The sequence below is a fragment of the Alosa sapidissima genome, chromosome 14 (assembly GCF_018492685.1).
Source record: "Alosa sapidissima isolate fAloSap1 chromosome 14, fAloSap1.pri, whole genome shotgun sequence".
Lineage (NCBI taxonomy): Eukaryota > Metazoa > Chordata > Actinopteri > Clupeiformes > Clupeidae > Alosa > Alosa sapidissima.
This window is the reverse complement of record NC_055970.1, coordinates 36,028,644-36,051,338: the sequence shown is the minus strand read 5'-3', so window position 1 is coordinate 36,051,338 and position 22,695 is coordinate 36,028,644. Positions and strand designations below refer to the sequence as shown.

Sequence of the window (22,695 nt, the reverse complement as noted above, 5' to 3'; positions counted from 1 at the left end):
TTGCAGTGAACATACAAACAGGGGAAATTCTTTCTCTTGTAGCTGAGTAGCTTCAGGTGCGCACGTAGACAAAAGGCCGAACATGCAAGCGCCAATGAATCGTGCTCTCACGACAATAACGCCGTTAAACTTAAATAGGTTAACATCACTCTGAGTTCGCCTTCAAGCAAGGAAAACTATGATTTGAAGACATCTGTTTCGTTGGAAGGGCAAGGGGTAGCAACAGGGCAACACAGAGACAGGCCCGATGGCAGGGCTGTTATGAGAGTATTAAAATATGGGATATTCTACGGGAAAACATTAAAACGGCAAGACAGCGGGGGAAAGTTAAAATACGTGATAAACACGGAAAAAGTTGGCATGCATTGTTTCGGTCCCCGTGCACAGGGATTATTTGTCATATTATTAATCACATATGATTATTTGTGAAATTGTGCAAACAGGCGCAACACATTTGAAAAGGAAGGACTGATAGCATGCAAGCTCACGAGAAAGATGGATTTAAGAACGTTATCGCAGTGTGTAGCTGTGGCGCGGGCGGAAGACAGCGACAATTGGCAGGGGAGGGTCATGTCTTTTTTAACAATTCTGTCGGAGGGTCATTGAACAATTTCTAGCAGGCAAGAGAGGGTCATGCAACTTGCAACTGAAGCACTCAAAATTCCTCCGGTGGCCCCTTCAATACACGAACAGTCCCTAGATTGCTGCTGGGCTATATGTCTTGGTTCATGTCTGTTAACAACTCATTGCCGTCAAACGCATAGCCTATCTCGCGGTTGCATCCATTACAAACAAACATGCAATGTGAATGTCTGGGATTGGGGAGAGCACTAAATGCTCTACTGAATAAGCACGAAGTCAAACCTTTAAATGAAAAACACTCTTTAATAATCAAAAAAATAAAAATAAACCGCTGATGAAGTAAACTTGTGACCGTCAAAAATCGTTTATCGCCTGTAGGCTAACTCCATGATAACAGGACGTAACAGGAAGGCATTTGGCTGAGCAACGGAGGTTAATGTGCTCTATATTTTGTCCAAATTATGTCTGTCTATCATCGTTGCACTCGGAGAAAACCAGAATGTTTAATTTGTCCTGCGTTTCTTCTACGGCTGCAAACGGGATTCACTCGCAGTTAACCAAATATTTCTTTATTAGTGCAGGGCAGGCATATTTCTGGCTATTAAATTATTTCTAAACCAGTCTGCTAAAGTCTGTAGTGAAGTCTGTGTAGGGTTTTCCAGGCTCCATTTCTTTTCACGAGACACCCTGCTCACTTGAGCCATCTACCGGTTGTTTGGGTTTTTGCAGGTCTCACTGGAAAAATACAAATTAAAGTTGTGTGATACCGCGTGATCCCACGCGCGGACCGCGAGTGAAGCTGGCCAAGTCGAAGCACTGCCCACTGTATGTGGAGCGCTTTGGGTTGCACTCTGTTCATGTTAAATGCGCTATACAAATAAAACTGACTTGACTTGCAGGGTAACATGGGAAAGCTGTGTGGTTACTTGGTGTTCTCTAAAGACATGGAGTTGGACAGTGCATTGCCTCAGCTTTACAAACTGTTGTCATTAGTGGCAATAATTTGAGCTACATCTACAGGTGTAGAAAGGAGCTTCTCAGCTCAAGTCCTACACCCACTCTGCTGGCCATTGAGAGGACATTGGTCAAGTCACTGGAAAAGACGCCTACAGTAGTTGATATGACAGGGTCACAGAGGAACATAGGGCAGAATTTATGTATAAATAAATAGACAATTTTTATGATGTAGGCCCGAAAATGAGATTTCCCTCTTTGAAAGACCAGCAGCCGCCACTGCTCCCACAGTATAAGCTGAAGTATGGACTAATTTGGGCTTTCACATGATGGTGTCTTCATTATAATGTCATAGCTTTTCTAAAATTAGACTTACAAAAATCACTATAAATCGCCCTATGCACAATATCAAAATATTATTGTGATATATGTATTGTATCACCAGGTTCTTGCCAATACACAGCCCTTTTATTTTTTTTATATAAAATTCAGCATTTTTTAAAATAGGCCTATACTATGCACATTGCAATATAAAGTCAAATTCTATTACAATGTTATGTATTTATGTATCCAGAAGACTTCTAAGTGATTACATTTAACCAAAATGATTAATAACCCTTAACCCTTAAAGGGGTAGGTTTTTGAACATTCTAAGTTCCGCAACAATTGAAGGTTCTAAAATTCTATGTTGAATTCAATGAACCCAGATATTCAATGAACCCAGATATTCTTTAGAATGTTAATTTCCCAACATTCCCGTCACACAATTCTTGAATTTAAACATGAAATAGGCTTCTTGAATGTGCTTGATATGCATATTATGCTAGCCTAGAAATCTAGACGCGCCCCTAGCGGCTAGTCTAGCAACTCTCCGTTGGCTTGTGAGCTCCAGAAATCGAAACTCAATCAGGCCAATGAAATCGTGTATAGAGTCGTTAGGTGGGCTTAACATAATGATTGATGGCAGAGTTGCAACGGTTTGGCTTGAATTCCCTGCTACTTGAAAACAAATAAGATGGATGTTGCTGTTGGCGAACAGTGTGACACGAGTTAAGCTTTTATTAAGTTGGCAAACGTTTGAACTAGCCAACTAGCTCCGCTGGTGGGAAACGCATGGGACTCATAGCGCTGCCACTGTCCTATTGCGTGCAGAGGGAATTTGAAAGACAACTGATTATCCCGCCCCTCGGACTGAACACTGCAAACGGTGAGTGTCCAGTGGCCAGTTGCACAAAGCACCTTAAGTTAAGTTTTTCCCTTAAAATCTGACTTAAGGGTCCCTTAAAATAAAAACGGTTGCACAAACACCCTTAAGTTTTCTCCTTAAGATTTTCCCTTAAGTATTTAAGGGTTTGTCCTTATCTTGGTCTTATACTTAAGTAATCCCTTAAAGTTCGTCAAAACCGTTGCACAAAAGCCCTTAACGAGAAAACTAAGGGAAATATTTAAGGTACTTTCAGCGCTCCCTTTAACCGTTATCGAAATATGGCTGAGTTCATGATTGTAAACCATAATCAACATGTTCCGAGATGTGTTTTCCGCGACCGAGAAAACCCGCTGGATACATTAACTGATGGGAAGTTATTGCTAGATTACAAATTTGACCGGCGGTCAATTTGTGAGTTGTCTGACCGTCTGGAGTTGGATCACCCTACTTTCCGCAGCTGTGCGCTACCAGCGGTACCGCAATTAATGATCGCTCTGCGATTTTCAGGGTTCGTACACCTATTCCAAGATCAAATTCAAGCACTTTTAAGATCAATTTTTTAAGCTTTTACAGCGGTGGCAAATGACATTATACGAATATACTAACTCAAAATGATTTTCACTTTTTTATCATTTAAAGATGGTTTTAACAGACAAAATTGTGTTTCTTAATAGCAGGAAAAGAAATTAAAGGAAAACTTAAAAATGTGTCACCTGTCTGGAAGTAGACTTTGCTTGCTATCTAACTGGCTGAGTCAATATACCAAAAAAAATCTTTGCTGAATATGTGAACTCAAACTAATGTTAAGGCTGCTCTTTCATGAGTCAAGACTGATTATGTCTCTTTCTTGCCTACAACGGCATGCAGACAGGCCTACATTTGTTATCATGAGCTACCAACCAGTAGGCTAGCAATGTGGAGATGTGACGTTGGGTGATGTAAAGATGACTGAGTTGTCATATAATTGGATAAATTTAACTTCTTGCCAAAAGGCACGATATGCACATATGCATGGTGTTTTAATGTCTTTCCACTTGTAGAGCCTATAAGCATTAAACCACAAAACTGAGCTAAAGTTTGACATGACCAAGCCAGGATTCAAATACCGAGGTCATGGGTGTTGATAGAAATGTTGCCCCCCGCGAAATACTATGGGGGTCCGGGGGCATGCCCCCAAGGAAGAAAAAAATTAAAAATAACCCCTTAAATGATGACTTATGGTGAATATTGCGGAAACTAATAGATACATTTACATAAATATAATTTATACATTATAGCATAAATCACACTTAGAAATACAGCCTATTAGGCATATGGTACATTTATAAAAGAGCAAAGTAGCCTATATATGCCTATGAAAGACTTAGCCTTTACATTACAGCCCTCTATGGTTATCATGATCATTTTGCCGTATGACGTAGAAACATTTGTTCAGTTTATAACATGTTTTGTTTATAACTTAAACCAACACACTTTTCCACAATATTCTACTTTTTTAGATGCACCTGTATATTTCAAGAGCATTTTCTCCCATTGGTTTTGAAGATATTTATACTGATCTCTGCTCCATCTTTATTTAAGAATGCTCTGCTTCTCCTCATCATAGTGAATGTTGCATTTATAAATTGCAGGGTCATAGGCTGCGGAGCTTGTACCTTCTGACACAGTGAGTGTCACATCTTGTCTCTCACTCACTTGTGAGGGCCCTTTGCCTATTATTTCCCTCCCTTCTCCTAACTCTTTCTCCTCATTTCCACCTTTCTGCCTGATTTCCCTTCTCCCGTCTCCTGTGTAAATAACTGACCGATAATCAATATCATGCTTAGATAATATCCATATAAATATCTACTATTATCTACTATCTAGGCTACTATCTATATGCTACTATTGGTCCAGACTCTGATATCTAATTGTCAGTGCAGGTTAGCTAGCTGCAACTCCACTGAATTTCAGCATAACATTTTGAGTAGGCCTTGAAGTCAGCCTTTGTTCAGGTCTGACGATTATTTATTTTGGACAATGGATTTGTGGGTATTGAAGTTTATTTGAGCTGCGTGAGACACTGTGTTGCGTCGTTAGTTAGGACATAGCTCCGCGACAGCAGTCAACTCTACTTTCATTTTGACATGTCAGAGGTATATCTACAACTACGTGTTGCGTGACGCTGCGTTGATGCAAGGATAATTGTCTTGTCGGCTATTTTTAGTTAATGAATAAAACGAAATTTGAAGAAAGAAAGGTGACCTCTATCAGATACGGCCATAGACATGACTGGTCCGGTTTTGCATTCACATGCCATAAAGTTTCGTCTCCCTCTTCAACCTAACTTTTTCCTTGTCTTCCAATGATTGGAGCTAAGTAGCTTATTCAATAATATGTTAGCTTTAATGGCGACCTAGCTAGCAATGCACCTGTAAGACCCTAGGCCTACATGATTTCTGTTCAGCAGTCCAAAATAGCTGTTTTCTAACCAACGCTCATTGAAACGGCAACCTCACTTCATGTTGATGGTCATCTCCGACTGTGTGCAGGGGGGCGTTGTCACGCATGAAAACAGACTGGCAGATCAGTCACATAGCCTACGCAGATCGGTGCGCAACCGAGGACCATGGCGGAGAAGTTTTAATTTTAAACTCTCCGACGTTCTGCATCTAATAAGCTAACTATTCCGTCAGATAGCTATTTGTGTCAAAAGAAATACACTTACAATTTTAAGCATTTTCAAGCACTTTATCCGAAAGGCAAGCACTTTTCAAACCTTGAAAACGCAACATTAAAATTCAAGCATTTTCAAGGATTTCAAGCACCCGTACGAACACTGGATTTTATGCTACTGGGACTTTACAGTCTGTGGTAGCGGACGTCTTTCACGTACACAGATCGACAGTCTGCCGCGTAATCCATCACGTTTCAAATGCCCTTTCTAGGCTCCTTAACACCGAGGTGAAATTTCCATCAAAACCGGAGGAGGACGAAATAGCAGCACATTTCTTCGACGTTGCCGGCTTCCCACGAGTGTGTGGGGTGATAGATGGGACCCACATCAGGATCCAAGCGCCTGTACAGTATGAAGACCAATTTGTAAATAGAAAAAAATACCATTCAATAAATGTACAGTTAGTTTGTAATCATGAAAGCAAAATAATCAACATCGTGGCACAGTGGCCTGGAAGCACGCATGATGCGCTCATTCTCGAAGAAAGCAACCTTGCACGGGAGTTTGAGGAGGGTAGACACAAGGGCATCCTTCTGGGTGACAGTGGCTACCCATGTCGTTCCTGGCTGATGCCACCTTTTAGGAATCCGAGAAACAGACCTCAGGCCTGTTGTCTAAATTGTAGCCAGGCCTGATAGGCAGTTTGACCTAAATATGTATCCTAATTAGTTGTGACTGATGCCATTATGTTCATCTCCAATCCCATACAACAGGAGAACTACAACGCCAGTCTGTGCAAAACCCGTTCAATTATTGAATGTGTCAACATGGTGAGCTATGCGTGGAACCGGGCAGGGCATGCAAAATAATTCTTGCATGTGCAGTGTTATTTAACCTGTCAAAGGACTTCGCAGGAGTTGAGGAAGACCTACCTGAGGCCATTGAACAGGTCGAAGAGGATGGGGAGGGAGGAGTTGAACTTAGTGGGAACATTGTAAGGGAAACCATGGTCAACAATTTCTTTAGCTAAATTAGGCTACAACAATGAATAAATAACTATTATGAATCACAGTCAGTCTAACTCATTTGATTACATGGAATGAAATGGTGATACACATTTAATTATTAATATATGATTTATTGATTGCGTAACTGGACTTATTCTTCAGTCAAGGTTAATGTTATTGATTCCCCAGCCAATTTGCTTAATTTATGCTGCAGCAAAACACTTTGCATTGTCAAATAATTTTTTTCAATTTCAAATTTTTCTATTTCTAATTGTAATTTATTTTTCTGAAGAAGCAAAACTTCTTTTTGCAGGGCCAATACGTCGTCCGAGGTTTCTTCGTTGTTTCTGTAATGAAAAGAAAAGAACAAAAGTAGCCTAATTAGGTCTGGTGGTTACATAGGCTAAACGTCAGCTTTTTGCTGCAATAAGACAGGCCTTGCCTAAATTGCATAGGCAGTTATATAGAACATCTGTATTTTATAAGACTACCATGTTTAGGATTGTAACACCATCTGTAACATTTGAATATGGAAACATCAAAGTGTCATCAATAACTTACTTTTCCGCTGTCCGTCTCTTTTGCGCTTGGGCTGGCACAGGGATCACCTCATGCAGGACAACGGGGACATCGCGTTCACCCCTTGTTTCTTTATCTGGCTCACTGCAGAAGGTTTTGATGGTTAACTATACAATCATGCCATTAAAGATAGGATAATGTCATTAGGCTAATTAAGCTCAAACTAAAGAATATTATCAGGCTATCTACCTTTCCAATATGACACCGCTCTCCTGTCCACCAGCAATCCCCATTACTGTGGGTGAGTCCCTACCAATGATGTCGGCAACCATTGCAGCATCGCTTGAAATTGGTTTTGGAGCTGATCCACCACCTAAAAAATTATATTTGTATGGAAATAAACTTCGTTAGTAACATCAGGTAACATGAATTACGTTATAGGCAGTCAAGGCCAATGTTAAACGGACGCATGCTAACGTTAGTTAGCTAACTAGCTAAGTTAACAGCGGATGATGTACAGTCTAGTTTATAATTAATATTCATAACTTGTAGCATAATGAAAGCAATCACAGATTAATAGTTCGTTAGAGGGAAATATAATTGTTATTATGAACGACACCAGAACAGAAATATCAATGTCAATGACCATCAGTGACAAATTAATAACGGTTCTAACGTTAGACTAACTGGGCCAAGTTAACGAAAAGTTAGGCCTAGCCGTTGACTTGATTTATCTTGAGTCTGCAGTTAAAACATATCTTAAAAGTTATTCTTAACTTACCAGTTCCATTGGACTCCCTCCTAAAGCAGGACATCTCCTTCTTGGCCATCACAGTTAGATTCTCTTGTATTTCTGGTACACTCCTCTTCACCGTACTTCTCGCATTAATTTTAGCAGTGATTTCTTCCCAATTTTTGTTTTTTGTTTGCTGTTATTGTCGGGTCGAATTTACTTTTTAGTATAGTTTCTCGTTTACTGTATTCTTCAAGAAGAATAACTTTTTCGTCCTCTGTCCAATTTGGCTTCCTTGCCTTCTTTTCCTCCATTTTGAGTTGATAGTTGTAGTGTTTGTCTAACGTTATCGCAGGCAACGTTACCGTTACAGGTAGGCCTAGCCTACACAGGTGCGAGCGAGGTCTCCATGGAAACTAGAATTTTCGTGTCGGAAAATCTCTTTCAATGCAGTAAATCCCTTAACGATTTTCTTAACTAAGGAAACAATTTAAGGCATTCTGTGCAACACCCTTAAGTAAATCCCTTACCTAAGGAGAATTTAAGCTTTAAGGGTCATACTTAAGGGAAAAAACTTAAGGTGCTTTGTGCAACCGGCCACAGACCCTACATTTTAATGTGGGTCTGGCTCGTCAGGCTAATATTATGCAAGTTATGAAGGTAAACTTGGTTTTCCATTGGATGTCTGCTCATTCTGGCTGATACATTTATTACTGCCTTAATTGCCAAGTGTCACTTACAATGAAAGTTCGAAATGACTTTGGCGCAAACATGGCAAGAAATCTGATTAAAAATGCAAAGCAGCTCTTTGTGTGGCTCTCTTTTCATTTTAAAACAATCTGATGCAAAAGCTGATGTTGCTGTGTTGCCTAGACCTGCATTCACCACATTCCATGTTTAACATTGCTGTTGTGCAACAGTTTTGCTAAAGTTAAAGAAGAAATCTTTGTAACAGAGACTTGAAACTACCACGTTACTCAAACAACAACCAGCTTGCAAGTAGCCTACGATGAAAGTGATAATATGCCATGTCATAATGACATAATAAAATAATGTAAAAATGCTATGGCTGATACACTTTTTACTTTGGGCCACCTGAAAACCCATAGGCACAACTACATGAATATCTCTGCTTTTAAGTTGGGCCCTTTTATTATAGAGCTTGACTACAGGAACCAATCTGCGTGGGTAACAGCAAGCAAGGCAAGTACAGTATGAGCGCAACACATTCATCAATTTTTTGCCACTTTTAAAAGTAGCTTAGTCTGTGGCTATAGGCCACTAATTTTGGTAACGAAAAGTTATCATCTGCCAATTCAACCATCATCTGATGTTTTACAGTCATATAAGGGACAGAAGACACCTGTCGTTCCCACCAGCAACCCACTAGCCTAGGCTATAGGTCTGCAAATAATGTCAAACTTGACACAGCGCAAGTTTACTTAATTTAACCTATCAGTGCTCTCCGGTCAGGTTTACGCAGTCTCTGCCATGCAGCCTAGGCTACAAAGTTTCATACGTTTATAAAAACGATAGAAGGCCATAAGGGCAACATAGTCGCTTACTGTTTAATGACCCATGGTTTCCATCTTCAAAGTGCGAGCCATAATCTATAGGGCCCTGGTTAATGCTTTCCGTCAAAAGTGGTTGAGTTTCCATGTGATCCGCGATTAGTAGGCTAACTCCTTGTTTGTTGAGTATGATTCCTTCCTGGGATAGATGGGTCACTGATCTTCGTTTTCACGACAATAAAGAAAAGACTGAAAAATAAGACCACATGCTTGATTACGGAAGTCACGTTTTATGACGATTGAAATTGGAATGCAAGTAGCTTTTTACCTGTAAATGAGCGCGAAGCCTGACAACTTCTGAACTTGTGGCCGATCTTCCGCTCACTGCATGAAGTTATTTGAGGAACCGCGAGTGTAAAGCTGACAGCTCCTCCCATATGTCATTTTCTGTTACAGGAGCCTGTAAACACCTTTATAAAACGCGCTGCTTTCTGTCACCTCAACCGCCGTCTCAGAGGCGGACTATTTGCTATTCAGGCGATTTCGTTTTCCTACCGCATGTTTGGCCTGTAGACCGTATTGCAGAAGTTAAGTTTACTGTGCTGGTTGAACGTTGCTGCTACATTTAGACAGGTAGCCTACATTGACACTGAAAATGTGACTGGACTCTTCTGAGATTTCGAAGTAGCCTAACTGCAGCACTAGGCTAGGTCACTGACAAAAGTCTGAAGTGAAGTGAATACTGTCAAACTGACACTTAAGTCTTGTCACCCTTCACAAAAAGTGTCTTTTGCCCTGATAAAAGCACACCTTTCATTGTTAAAATTCAGTGCTATGGTTATGGGTAGTCAGATGTCAGCTGTTGTAGCATTCCTGAGAAATATCAGTCCATTTCTAATGGACAATAGACACATGTTTACTCACTTTACATTTCTATTGGTTTCTATGGACAGTATGATGTTATGTTATTATTTGCAGATCTTATACACAGATCTTATACACTAATCCTGGCGCAGTGAGCTGCCTGCAACAACAGCAGCACTCAGGGAGCAGTGAGGGGTTAGGTGCCTTGCTCAAGGGCACTTCAGCCGTGCCTACTGGTCGGGGTTCGAACCGGCCACCCTCCAGTTACAAGTCCGAAGCGCTAACCAGTAGGCCACGGCTGCCCCACATGAAGCACATGATATGTCGATTGAAATGCATTCCACTCAGACAGGTGGCTACCAGGCTCGTAATTCACTTCTAATTGCAAACAGAAAATGTCTAGATAGCATCATGTTATGCTTCCATTTCCAAAGCAATGCAAGCTGTTTATACCAACTTAATATTATGCATATCATTGTTAATATTGTGCTATAAATGTAGCACAAACAATGCTATTGTTTGTTTATCAACCATAGTCTATATTTGAATGGAGCTGGCAAAAAGGTCTATGTAGACTCAATGCCCTTAAAGTGACAGTGCACCATTTATACTAGTACTTCAAACTAGTCATATTTTAATAGTAGCCTAGTATTTTTCTTAAGAAATTCATAGTTTAAACAAAAATACTTTGTGTGTGTGTGGGGGGGGGCACCACAAAGCAGTTCTGCTTAGGGCACCCAAATGGCCAGCAGCGGCACTGCGCAGGTGTTGCTGCTTCTGTTTATCACAATAAGTTTCATCTTCCCCTCTTATCACTGAATGGCCTGACATTTTTCTTGTCTGAGGGAAACGGTTATGAACAATGGGTTTCCAGACTAAATAAAACAACTTTAAGAGAGCGTTCTTGGAATGTTTGTTGAAGGTTACACAAAATTAAAACCTTTAGAGGATGTTCTGGGAAGGTTTCATTTTGAGTAAACTTCAGCGAACCTGACAAAAAAATTGAATTTCCATGACCTACTTTATAATGAAGGGTACAATATACCGACCAAAGATTTCAGAACAGCTGCATAGCGCTCAAGAATCTTTTACTTTTTTTCAGAGCGGGAGATGAATAAATGGGTATTGAATGAGCAAAGTTGGGCTAACCACAACTACTCAAGCAAGCAATAAAGCTAATAACCTGTGTAGCGTTGTGAGGGGTTTTCTGAGTTCTGAGGCTGTGTGGGCAATATTAGGACAAGAACAAACTGTGTTAACAGAAGATTGGAGCTTTTATTTTGCTGTAATTCACTCTTTAGAGTAACTCAGGAAGGTGTTGACATTCATTTAAAGGAATATGCCACCCCTAGGTGAAATTGAGTCACTCCCCGCAGTCCCTAGAGTTGGATGAGTGAGCCAAAGCGTTTTATAGCCGACCCAGCCATTGTCCTAATCTAGAAACGGCCCGGTTAGCTTTAGCTTAGCGTAGTCGCTGTAATCCGGCGATATCAGCTAGCATGTCGTTGCAAAAGTGAATCAAATAACTCAGATTTTTTATAATTATTTCTCGTAAACTGTACATTCACATCGAGTACAAATATCAATGCAAATTGACACGAAGGGATTTACTAGACCAATTTAGATTTGGAACTATTTTCGGGCATAGCACTGGCATAGCACCGCTGCCAGGCACAAAGACATCACGCAGCATCTGTAAACCCTCAACTTCCGGCAATACACCAGCGTGACTACCAAGTTCTCTGCTACTAGGCTGACACTAACAGGTGGGCTTTCTCTAAGAGTTCTAATGGCGATGAATATGGAAGATTACACGATAGACGAAGATGATGACTTCGACTACCAAGATCCAAGACCCTACCTTTTCGAACCTGAGTTCACTTAATAGGAGTTGCGAGCTTTGGATCTGGGAAGAGAGGACGTTGCGACTAGTCAAGGCGAGTCGGATGAGAGAACGAGAGCAAACACGAACTGGTGGTGTGAGTGTGGAGTGTGCCAACCCATGCCGACTGAAATGGAGTGTTTATGCTGTGCAGAGTGGGATAAAATACTGCCATCGATGGTGGGCAACGCTCCCGAAGAGGAGCTTGACCGCACTTGTGTCACTGCTACCGACGACTTCTCAGCAATGATCCATCCTGCAGTCCTCAGTTTTTTTCCACACTCCACACTCCACACTCACACCACCAGTTCGTGTCTGCTCTCGTGATATCGCCGGATTACAGCGACTACGCTAAGCTAAAGCTAACCGGGCCGTTTCTAGATTAGGACAATGGCTGGGTCGGCTATAAAACGCTTTGGCTCACTCATCACACTCTAGGGACTGCGGGGAGTGACCCAATTTCACTTAGAGGTGGTGTATTCCTTTAAGTCCTCCAGATAAATCCAAACTCAAAAGTCCAAAGTCCAAAACTCAAGTTCCAGCTTTCCCGTCCACAAACGTATCTTTCTTGGAGCAGAGTTCCCAAGGCTTCCTCCGTGTGCTCCTTTGTCTTCCCCCAAGCACACCTTTTGTTGACCTCCATTCTGCCTTGGTGATTAATCCCAAACACCTGCACTCCTCCCATTGCATTATGGGAGATGTAGTTTCTACGAAGGCGGCCATCTTGGGACTTCCATGACCTCCTTCTACGGGAATGTACCGTCCGTCCACGACATGTCCCCTCGGGATGCCACACCAGATATACATCAATTCTGGATGGAGATATATTTGTATTAATGTATTTTGGCAAGTCAATTTAAAAATGCTACAACAAAATTCCCTGACATTCCATGACAGCAGAGTCGTAAGTGGCTCACAGGTTCACAGGAAGCTAAACAAAGATTTACCGTATTTTCCAGACTATAAGTCGCATCAGTCAAAAATGCGTCATGAAGAGGAAAAAAACATGTAAACAAGTCGCACTGGACTATAAGACGCATGTATTTAGAAATGTATTTAATAAAATCCAAGACCAAGAACAGACAGAGACTATGTAACTGGACACATAGAGGCCAAGAAGATTGAGAATTCTACCGGGAATGTTAATGAAGACAAAGGAGTGAATGGCAGCGAAGCTGAGGCCAGCCGGCGATAACAAAGGCGGCCAACAAGGATGGCCCGGCGGTAATTGTAAAGCAATTTACAAAAGATTCGATGAACGCTGATGCTGATGTGGTACATGAAAATGTAGCAAAAAAAATAAAAAATTTGAAGAATGCAATGCAATCAAGCATTTTGGGCGATGCGGAGGCACAAGCTGGCAGCAGAGCAATAGTTTGAAATGCTACCTCCGAAAACGAGAGAGAAAAAAAGTGTGTCTTTTAAAATATATCTATACGGCTCTGCATTCCACAAGCCTAGAGAGTTTGAACCTCCCATAATTAGTCCAGGCAAAGTAACTCATTTTGGAGCCAAAAACAGAACTAATTGTAAAAGATTTTTTTTCAGCATAGATCATTTCTATGAGGTGTCCAGAACAACATACTAAAAGTCCTAAGAAATCCTAGTTGAGGAAATATGTTTAATTCTCATCAATCGAAGATGTGTGCCAGTATAAGGCCAGACAACAATACACCCCTATGGGACTATTTTCTCTCTTTACGTCTATCAAAATAAAACTTTACACAATGAAAGTGTCCATGAAAAGTAAATTTTTTTGTATTACAAGTTTCTTTGAAAATGAATTTGAATATGTAAATGAGCTATACACTAATCGAATATAGGCTAAATATACCCGCATAGGCTTAATTTATTCCTTTACTCCTACCACAATAAAACTTTACACAATGAAAGTCTACATGAAAAGTAAACATTTTGTATTAGAAGTTTGTTTGAAAATTAATTTGATAATATGCAAATGAGCAACATACTAATCGCATATGCCCAAAATACACCCTAATGGGCTTATTTTTTCCTTTACTCCTATCACAATCAAACCTCGCAGTGAAAATATACATGGAAGGTATTTTTTTACAAGTTTCTTGGAAAAATCCATTTTAAATATGCAAATGAGCTCAACATTAGGCGTAATTGACTTATGGCCAAGAAGCCATAAAGTCACAAGTAGAAAAAACAGGGACCATATTCTTGTCCATTCAGTAAGTTAACGTATGCATAAACGCGATAATTTTGAAGTCACTTCCACACTTACCACCTGGGTCACTTGCCACAAAAAGACTTGATTTGCATGTGTGTTTTGATATCTACAAATAAAAAAAATCATATTTGTAACTTGTATATTGATTTTTACAAATATAGATGTGCATTTGTAAATGAAATGCCATTTGTAAAACCGAACATTTTATTTGTGAAATGTGATTCTGCATTTGTGGATCACCAGCACACGCATTCTTCGCTTTCCAAAGTTACGTGTTTTTGAGACGTTCTTCACATGAAAGTCACACAAATCCACACGTAAATAGGCCTACTTTAATTCACCGGCACACAGAAATCGCAATCCAGTAGATGGCGACATCCACAAATATTTCTTGACTTGCATTCGTGTTTTGATATCCACAAATATGCTGACACTTTGTAATCTGAGCTAGCGAACCTAGTTCTTAAATCTAACAAGTTATGCCTTTTACAACAAGCTTTTTGATGGAAAAGTGGTGTTTAATTTCCATAATCTTTGGAAAGCGAAGAATGCGTGTGCTGGTGATCCACAAATGCAGAATCACATTTCACAAATGAAATTTTTGGTTTTACAAATGGCATTTTATTTACAAATGCACATCTATATTTGTAAAAATCAATATACAAGTTTTTATTTGTAGATATCAAAACACACATGCAAATCAAGAAATATTTGTGGATCCCTCTCTGCGCATAAAAATATTATTGAGACAAATTTAGCTCCATAGAAGAGAGTGTACACATATTACATTTTGGTTTGTGCCATGAAGGGAAAACTGATTCAACTATATAAACCATATATTTTCTGAAAGCTTAGACCCTCAGGATGTGATCTAACATGACATGAGACATGTCCCACCCTTCTCATTAGTATGCTGCCCATGCATAATACATTGGGTATTGGTAAATAGTGTATATGGCTAATACCTTTTTGGCCTGTACCATTTAGGGAAAACTTATTCAACCACCTAAACCATATATTTTCTGAAAGCATACCCTCAGGATGTGATCTAACATAGGTTTTGACCTTTCTCACCCTCCCCTTTACTTTGCTGCCCGTTCATAATACAAAGGGTATGAGTAAATCGGGTATATGGCTGATACCTTTGGGTCTGTGCTATTTACTGTTTCAATCATATAAACCTGTGCCAAAACTGTTTGAATCATATAAACCATATATTTTCTGAAAGCTTATACCCTCAGGATGTGATCTAACATGACATGAGACATGTCCCATCCTCCTCATTATTATGCTGTCCATGCATAATACATTGGGTAAAAATCTCTGCCTCGTCACACGAATCTCCATTTGTACCTGTTTAGACGCACATGAACAGAGTTTTCCCAAAAAAACGATCAGCCTGGAGTTTTTTTAAAAACTCTGTTTGCGAGGGGATAAAACCTCCGTTTGAAAAACAGAAAAACATCACCGGTTTCATCATTTTCGTTGTCATCTAAACAGGGCCTGAGTTTCATGTAAAAAGATGGGAGGAGAAGCGTAAAATGCACCTCATTGTGTATTCCTCTGTATGTACGAACTGCCTGTGAAATGTTTTGGGGTGAAATACATCCTCCTTTTAAAGCAGACCTGTGTAATCAAATTGTGGTTAAATTTGTCAGTAAGAGAAGCATTCAAAGCACCAGTTTTGCTTCTTTGTACTTTGTCAGAAACTTTCGCTGGCCTTTCGAATGTCTAACTTACTGTCTAACTTTTTGCAATTATTATGTAAGCACATAATGTAATCTGAAAACTGCTGCACTGGGTAATAAAACAATACAACTGATCTCAGCTTGTATTCTGTCTATAATTGACCGGAATGGATATTTCTAAGTGTCTCCAAACTTTTGACTGGTAGTGTATATTGAAAGTAGGCCTATCAGTTGCAATTAAGTTTTCTGAAGCATACCCACCCATATAAGTATAGTTGTTGCTGATATGATGACCGTATCCCAGTGTATGCAATATCCTATGATTAGTGTGACTACAAGAAATTATACTCTGAATCAGAGTGGGGAAGAGCCAGTTTGGAAAAGGACTCTTTGCTTACTGCTTTGGGATTACACTAATGTGCTGGACATTGCACATCAATGCATAATCATAGTGGAAGTGGATAGGCAGAGGGTGTAGACTGTAGAGTGTCATTTGAAAAAGGGCAAAAGAGTATCATCAGGCCACATTTATTTTTTTTACATGTAAAGCCAGTTGACCATACTATATGACTCAACTGTTATCCCAGTAGTGAGTTCACACTTTGAGGGTTAAGCTCAAAACAAGTATGAGGGTGTATTTACATCAGCAGTCTAACTGAAGGTTTTGCTCTGTCTGACTAGGTGTTAACAGCCGTTAACATTCTTCTTCCTATCAGTGTCAACGACAAGGCAATTCACTGAGCTGTTTCAAGTCCTATGTGTCTGCAAAAAGTGTGAGTGGGCATGGAGTGGTGGGGATCTGTGGGCATAAATACTAATAATCATGAAATGATCTTATATTAAAGACTTTGGCAAAACTATTAACTCATTGAATGCCAAAAACGTAATATTACGTTTTTCCTTCCCATGCGTTGAGTGCCAAAAACTTAATATTTAGTTTTTAGCTTTTTTTTTTTAAATTACGAAACTAAATACTCTAACACACCTTATATGTGATTTTGGGAACTCTGTGATTAATGGAAATGAAATATATGACAATCGAAAACTCATGAAAACGCACAATCTGGACATTTTATCTGGACATGTTAGCATAACTCGGTTGCCGCTTTGGGTTGAATAAGTGACGCATTCACGTCAGGTCAAAACCAGGCCATTTTCGTGGGTCTATCACTAGGTGGCAGTCTCGCCAGGTCTCGCTGATCACTTCCCGGAAAGTTTACACAAGTAAGTAACAGGCAACACTTCATATTTCATGAAAGACGTTATATATCCATTTCTAGAAAAAAACAGCGATTTTGATGAAAACTGGCCACTGTTTAGCTTGGGATTTCTCAGGAACAGAGGCGTGTAGAAATACACGGTTTGCACTCACCGAGAGCTTAAAGTCTCACCTTTTAAACGAGCCATTGTATGTGTTCATAGCTATAACACAGAATATGCTGTGGCTGTACAAAAATCATCAACAATGGTCTAGATTGCTGGCACTCTAGGACAAAGCTCCCGAAAACAGCTTGGCATTCAATGAGTTAAATTAGCTTTAGCTCAATAATCCCTCACTTTACATTAGGGTAAATGTTATAAATGTTATAGATTTTCATATCAGCTGTTTATGTGCTATGGCACTCATTAGGGTAAATAGCTTACTCTACATGTATTTATAGATTTTCCTCTCAGTTATTTATGCTGCTATGGCACTTAAATAGTATCTCACTTCACCACTCACATTAACATTGTTGCCACTTTCTGGCAAATAGCCAAATCTTGCTGAGGAAGATAGATTACCTGTATCAATTCCTGACTGAGAGCAAGGCCAGAGCTTTCCATTTTTTAATGCCAAAATTAATCCTCTAAACTGATGTTAGTTATTTGAAACAGGGGGCTCTACTTGGCAATCAGAAGAAGGAGTCTGCTTGCAAGGCGATGTATACAGTAGAACACATCGATTCCACTAAACCTTGCTTACTGAAACCTGTTTGTGACTACATGCATTCTGCACTCACCTATTATTTGAACTCAAAGGCAAAGTGAAACTATCATCACTGTGGTCTAATAGGCAGTTCTACACAGTTATTCACTTTCACTATTGATTAACTAGGGGTTACAATCATAAACATAGCCTGAAAAAAGCAACCCTTACCCCAATAATGTTTGAATGACTAAATAAAAGTCCTAAGGCTATTTAACATGCAGTGAAGTTGTTTGGGACTGCTTGCTAAGGGCTGCTTACATCTCGTGACTTTGCGTCTTCAGCTGTGCTTTACATGAGTCTTAAGCTATAGACCAGGTTTTTCTTGGTCAGTGGCGTAATGATTTTTAGATGGTGTAAGATAGCGATTTTTGGATCATGAGCCAGACCACAACTTTTGCCACACCCCCGGGCACAAGGCTTAATAAAAACTGAAGCGCATGGCACAAAATCTTACAGAAGCGTATTGCTGCCACACTAAAAAAAACAAAGGCTCAGTATTATGTAATTACGTGAAACATTTCTTGTTATATCTTTTTTATGTTTTAACAAGATATGTATCTCGTTTTTACATGAAATTATCACGTTATTGTTATGTTATTTCAAGATAACAAAACGAAACGAGGCCACGAGAGCTCATGGCTGACATAAGTGAACTAGTCGTGTCTATGAACTTGCACCCTGACTGCTAATACACAGTGCTGCTTGATGAGTGTTTGTTTTTGTGCATGTGTGTATGTGTGTGTAGGCTACATGTGTGTGTGGTCTCTTCCCAGCTGACTGAGGAGCAGCGAAGAGGGATGTGTGTGTATCGGCAGAGAGCCACTGAAAAGGCCGAGAGAGAGATTCTGTGTGGGAGTAGCCTACTCACACAGCCTTATAGTTCTGCTTCATATCAACACAATAAATAAAACTTTCGTTAACTTGACGCAAGAGGTAGAAAGGGCTTTGATAATTACTAGCAAACTAGTAATTACCTAACCCTTTGTTAATATTTGTTAATTGTTACTAAAATATCTTTTTGCCACAAGTTAATAGTTTTTTCAACATTAATTAAATATTAGTTGTTTGCATAAAATCTGTATGTTAATGTTTTAACAAATCTATTAACTAATATTGCCCTACACACATGTGTTAATAGTTAACTAAATGTATTTTTGGAACTAATTAACAGTTATTTCTTACATCATTTAAATGTTAAATGTTTATTTACAAACTATATGTTAACAGAAAAGTTAATGACTTATTATGACCGCCGCGCAGCGAAGCGGCGGTCATATAGGTTTAGTCAGATTTTTTTTTTTTTTTTTTTTTTTTTTTTTTCGCATGCCCAAATTTCCGTCAATGATTCCCGGGACACTGAAAGACCGGGGTACACGAAACTTGGTGGGCATGTAACCCCACATGGATAGCATGGAACCATCGTTTTTCGTTTTGATCTGTAGCCCCCCCGCTGGACTGGACCCCCCGAAAGGAGGGTAGGGCATACACAGTTTTCTGTGAATATCTCGAAAACCGTAGGTTTTAGAAGGACCATTTTTTTTTGTATGTTGATCTCAAGGGGCCATGTCAACCTATTCCATAACCACTCATTTCATGTATAGCGCCACCTAGTTAAACACAAAAAAGTAAAAATGAGGTGTTGTAATTGAAGGTATCTGTGACCTAACATAGTCAAAACTGCACGAAATTGGAAGTGTAGGATCATTATGACACCCTCTGTATGCACGCCAAGTTTTGTGGAATTCCTTCATGAGGGGCCACACAATAAATTAATTTATGTTACTATACACCAACTGGCCTGTAGGTGGCCGGAGACAGTTTTCTGTGAATATCTCGAGAACCGTAGGGCCTAGGAGGTCCACCTTTTTATGTATGTTGGTCTTAAGGGGGCATGTCAACCCATCCCATTACCACTTATTTCATGTATAGCGCCACCTAGTTAAAAATTAAAAAGCAAAAAATTAGGTGTTTTCATCACAATATCTCTGGCTGACAAGGTCAAAACTGCACGAAATTAAAAGTGTAGGATCATTATGACACCCTCCGAATGCATGCCAAGTTTTGTGTACTTTCGTTCATGGGGGGCCTTACAATAAAATAATTTATGTGTACATTTAGTGACGTACACCAACAAGGATTCCCGGGACACTGAAAAACCGGGGTACACAAAACTTGGTGGGCATGTACCCCCACATGGATAGCATGGAACCGTCATTCTTCGTTTTGATCTGTAGCCCCCCCCCCCCCCCCCCCCCGCTGGACTGGACCCCCCGAAAGGAGGGTAGGGCAGACACAGTTCTCTGTGAATATCTTGAGAACTGTAGGGCCTAGGATGACCAATTTTTTCCGTATGTTTGCCTCCAGGGGTCATGTTAACCCATTCCATGTGCACACATGTGCATAAACAGATACACACGCACACACATACATTTACAGTAATCATACGTATGACACATACTCACACAGTAGACATATGTACGCATGCATGCACATGCACAAACACACATACGCAGGCAAACACACAAGCACGCACATACACACACACACACACACACACCCACACACATAAACATAAATTTGTACACGCACACATGCACACAATTCAAGAATTGTGTGCATTGTGCAAAAAAAAAACAGTTTTTCCTAAATAACTACCTGAACCGTGGCACTGAGGATGAAGAATCTTTTATGGTATGTTGGTCTCAAGGGCCCACATCAACCTGGCTCATAATCACTCATTTGTGATTTGCACCCCCACCCCCCGGTAAAAAATGAAAATGCAATATTATTCTGCTTTAATCGCCCCTATCTTCAGTTAAGATGTTCAGAACTGCACCAAATTGTATGTGTATGATTGACCTGGCATTCTCCGGGGGTATGCCAAGTTTCGTAGAATTTCATCCATGGGGGGGTCTAAAAAAATTAGGTTATGTGTACATTTAGTGACTGTACACTCATTGGCCTGTAAATGGCGGTGCACACATATACACATGCACACACACAGGCACCCACATACTATCGGTATTAGAACGGCCGATACATAATTACAAATTCAGTAGGATTAAAAGAAAGCCAAAATAAATATTCATCATCATCATCATGGCTGCATTTTCAGTATTGGCGAGAAGTAGTCGTTTGTCCACTAGATGGCGCATCGTTGCAGTGAGACGTAATTTTGTTGGAAGTTAAAAGTGGGTTGGAAAAAACAATGGACGCTTCATACAAGGACTGTAATTTACCGCAGCGAACATCTAATAAGGATAGGACGATGTTCACATGAAGTGTAATTCCCATTTCTTCTTGAAGCCGAAATAAATCTGAGGATGTTTATCGGACATGCTTGGTTTTTACTGCAGGTACGTTAATCTTGTAATATCAATAAGGACCTAGGTAATGTTACCGTTAGCGTTGGTTGAGTGATGGAGGCATTTGATTTATTGCATTTGTAGAAAACTATAAATGCGGTTATACCAAGCAAATGTATAGCAGCACTGTTTGTATCTTTCGACTGTCATTTATTGCACGTGCTACAAAATCATTCTGTGCAATGGAAGATTTACCAACGTTACACCGGTCTGATACAGTTTTGCCTATACATGCGTGAGACTGAGACGCCTGTTTATTTTGTTTTAAGTGCGTGCAGGGTGTGAGAGGGGAATCGATGTGCTTTGATTACAGCTTGGTAGTTGTAGTCTGTGAAATTAAAAAGCACGTGTGTGTGAAGTATCCAAACAATGACACCTTCATTTCATTATGGCTGCTTTAGCAAAACACCTTAAGCTACTGTGTAGTGGGTCCCATTTAGAAGTGGCTACTTCATTCGCGCTTTCCTTGACTCATGGAGCTGCGTGAATGTTATTACAACTTTTCGCCACGATATGACAGTTTAAGTCCGCTTGATACTGTAAGGCGTAAGCCATTGGTTTCCAAAGGAGATTTTATTTGTGTCGCCAGCATAGCCTATTGACAATTTATGTTGTAAATAGGCCTTCCTTATAATCCTATCTGTAGCTTAGGGAAGCTAACAGCTTTGTATTAGGATCTAGTTTGTTAGTTACCGTTTTGTCATAACTCCCTGATGCATTTTTGCATTTAGAATAGCCAGAGCGTGTATATCTCAATCGGAAAATTAAACAATATCGGGTGCCTATGGACTAGGCTGGGTGAACCCAGCCTGATCTGCCCGCTATTTATTTTTTGATTTCTTAAAAGATTGAGCTTGGTCTGATGAAAGCCAGACTAGCCATGGACCTCAGTTAAACAATGCAAGGGAACATGAATCAGCCTATATTTGCACTAACAATAACGGACAAAAGCTCTTCAACTTTGGCCCGTTAAAATGTGTATGAACAGTCTAGCGACGCATTTCATCAAGGCCCATTTGGACATGTCAGTTATTTGAAAAACAAAACGGTAACTGGTTAAATGTAAAACAGCATTTCGTTTCAGACTAGGCTACTGTTACTTAATTTGTGCATTAACAATAACGTTTCAGACTACTGTTACTTAATTTGTGCATTGACAATAAAGTATCACATGAACTAAAGATGACTAAAATCTTATGTAGAAGAAGAAACATTCACAAAAAATCCATCCATCCAAAAATGACCTTTGTTTTTGATAGCTGTTGAAAACGGCATGGAACTGACAGAGATGTTTTTGTTTAAAAATACATAAAAAATAAATAAATAAATAACATTATGCTGATACCTTTTGCTTTTCCCAAATACAATGTAGCCTACAGGTGTAAGTGACCTTTCATCAATCCAGTTGCAATGGATGAACTGTGATGAACTGCCCTACTTGTGATTGTTTAGAGGTTAAAGGTTTTATAACAATGCTACATCTTCTTTGGCTATTCTACAATCTATTCACCTTTTCAGCACCAGTAGGCTACTTTCTGTGCAGCCGCACACACACACACTC

The 22,695-nt window shown here is 39.8% G+C and overlaps 1 protein-coding gene across 4 annotated transcripts in view; it reads right to left on the bottom strand.

The window, feature by feature from the left end:
• Nucleotides 1–9,746, bottom strand: part of LOC121681596 (two pore calcium channel protein 2-like) — a 225,836-nt gene extending 216,090 nt beyond the window's left edge. The window contains exons 1-2 of one of the 4 annotated variants that reach the window (XR_006022199.1): nucleotides 9,498–9,744; nucleotides 9,224–9,418 (exon numbers count right to left, since the gene is read on the bottom strand). Coding sequence is in view for 3 of the 4 variants with exons in the window: in XM_042061418.1 (XP_041917352.1) it covers nucleotides 9,224–9,317 (94 nt within the window). In the remaining variant the exon portion in view is untranslated. Of the gene's footprint in view, nucleotides 1–9,223; nucleotides 9,419–9,497 lie in introns of all 4 variants that reach the window. The other 3 variants (XM_042061418.1, XM_042061417.1, XM_042061416.1) reach the window with 3 other exon arrangements.
• Nucleotides 9,747–22,695: the final 12,949 nt, after the last annotated feature.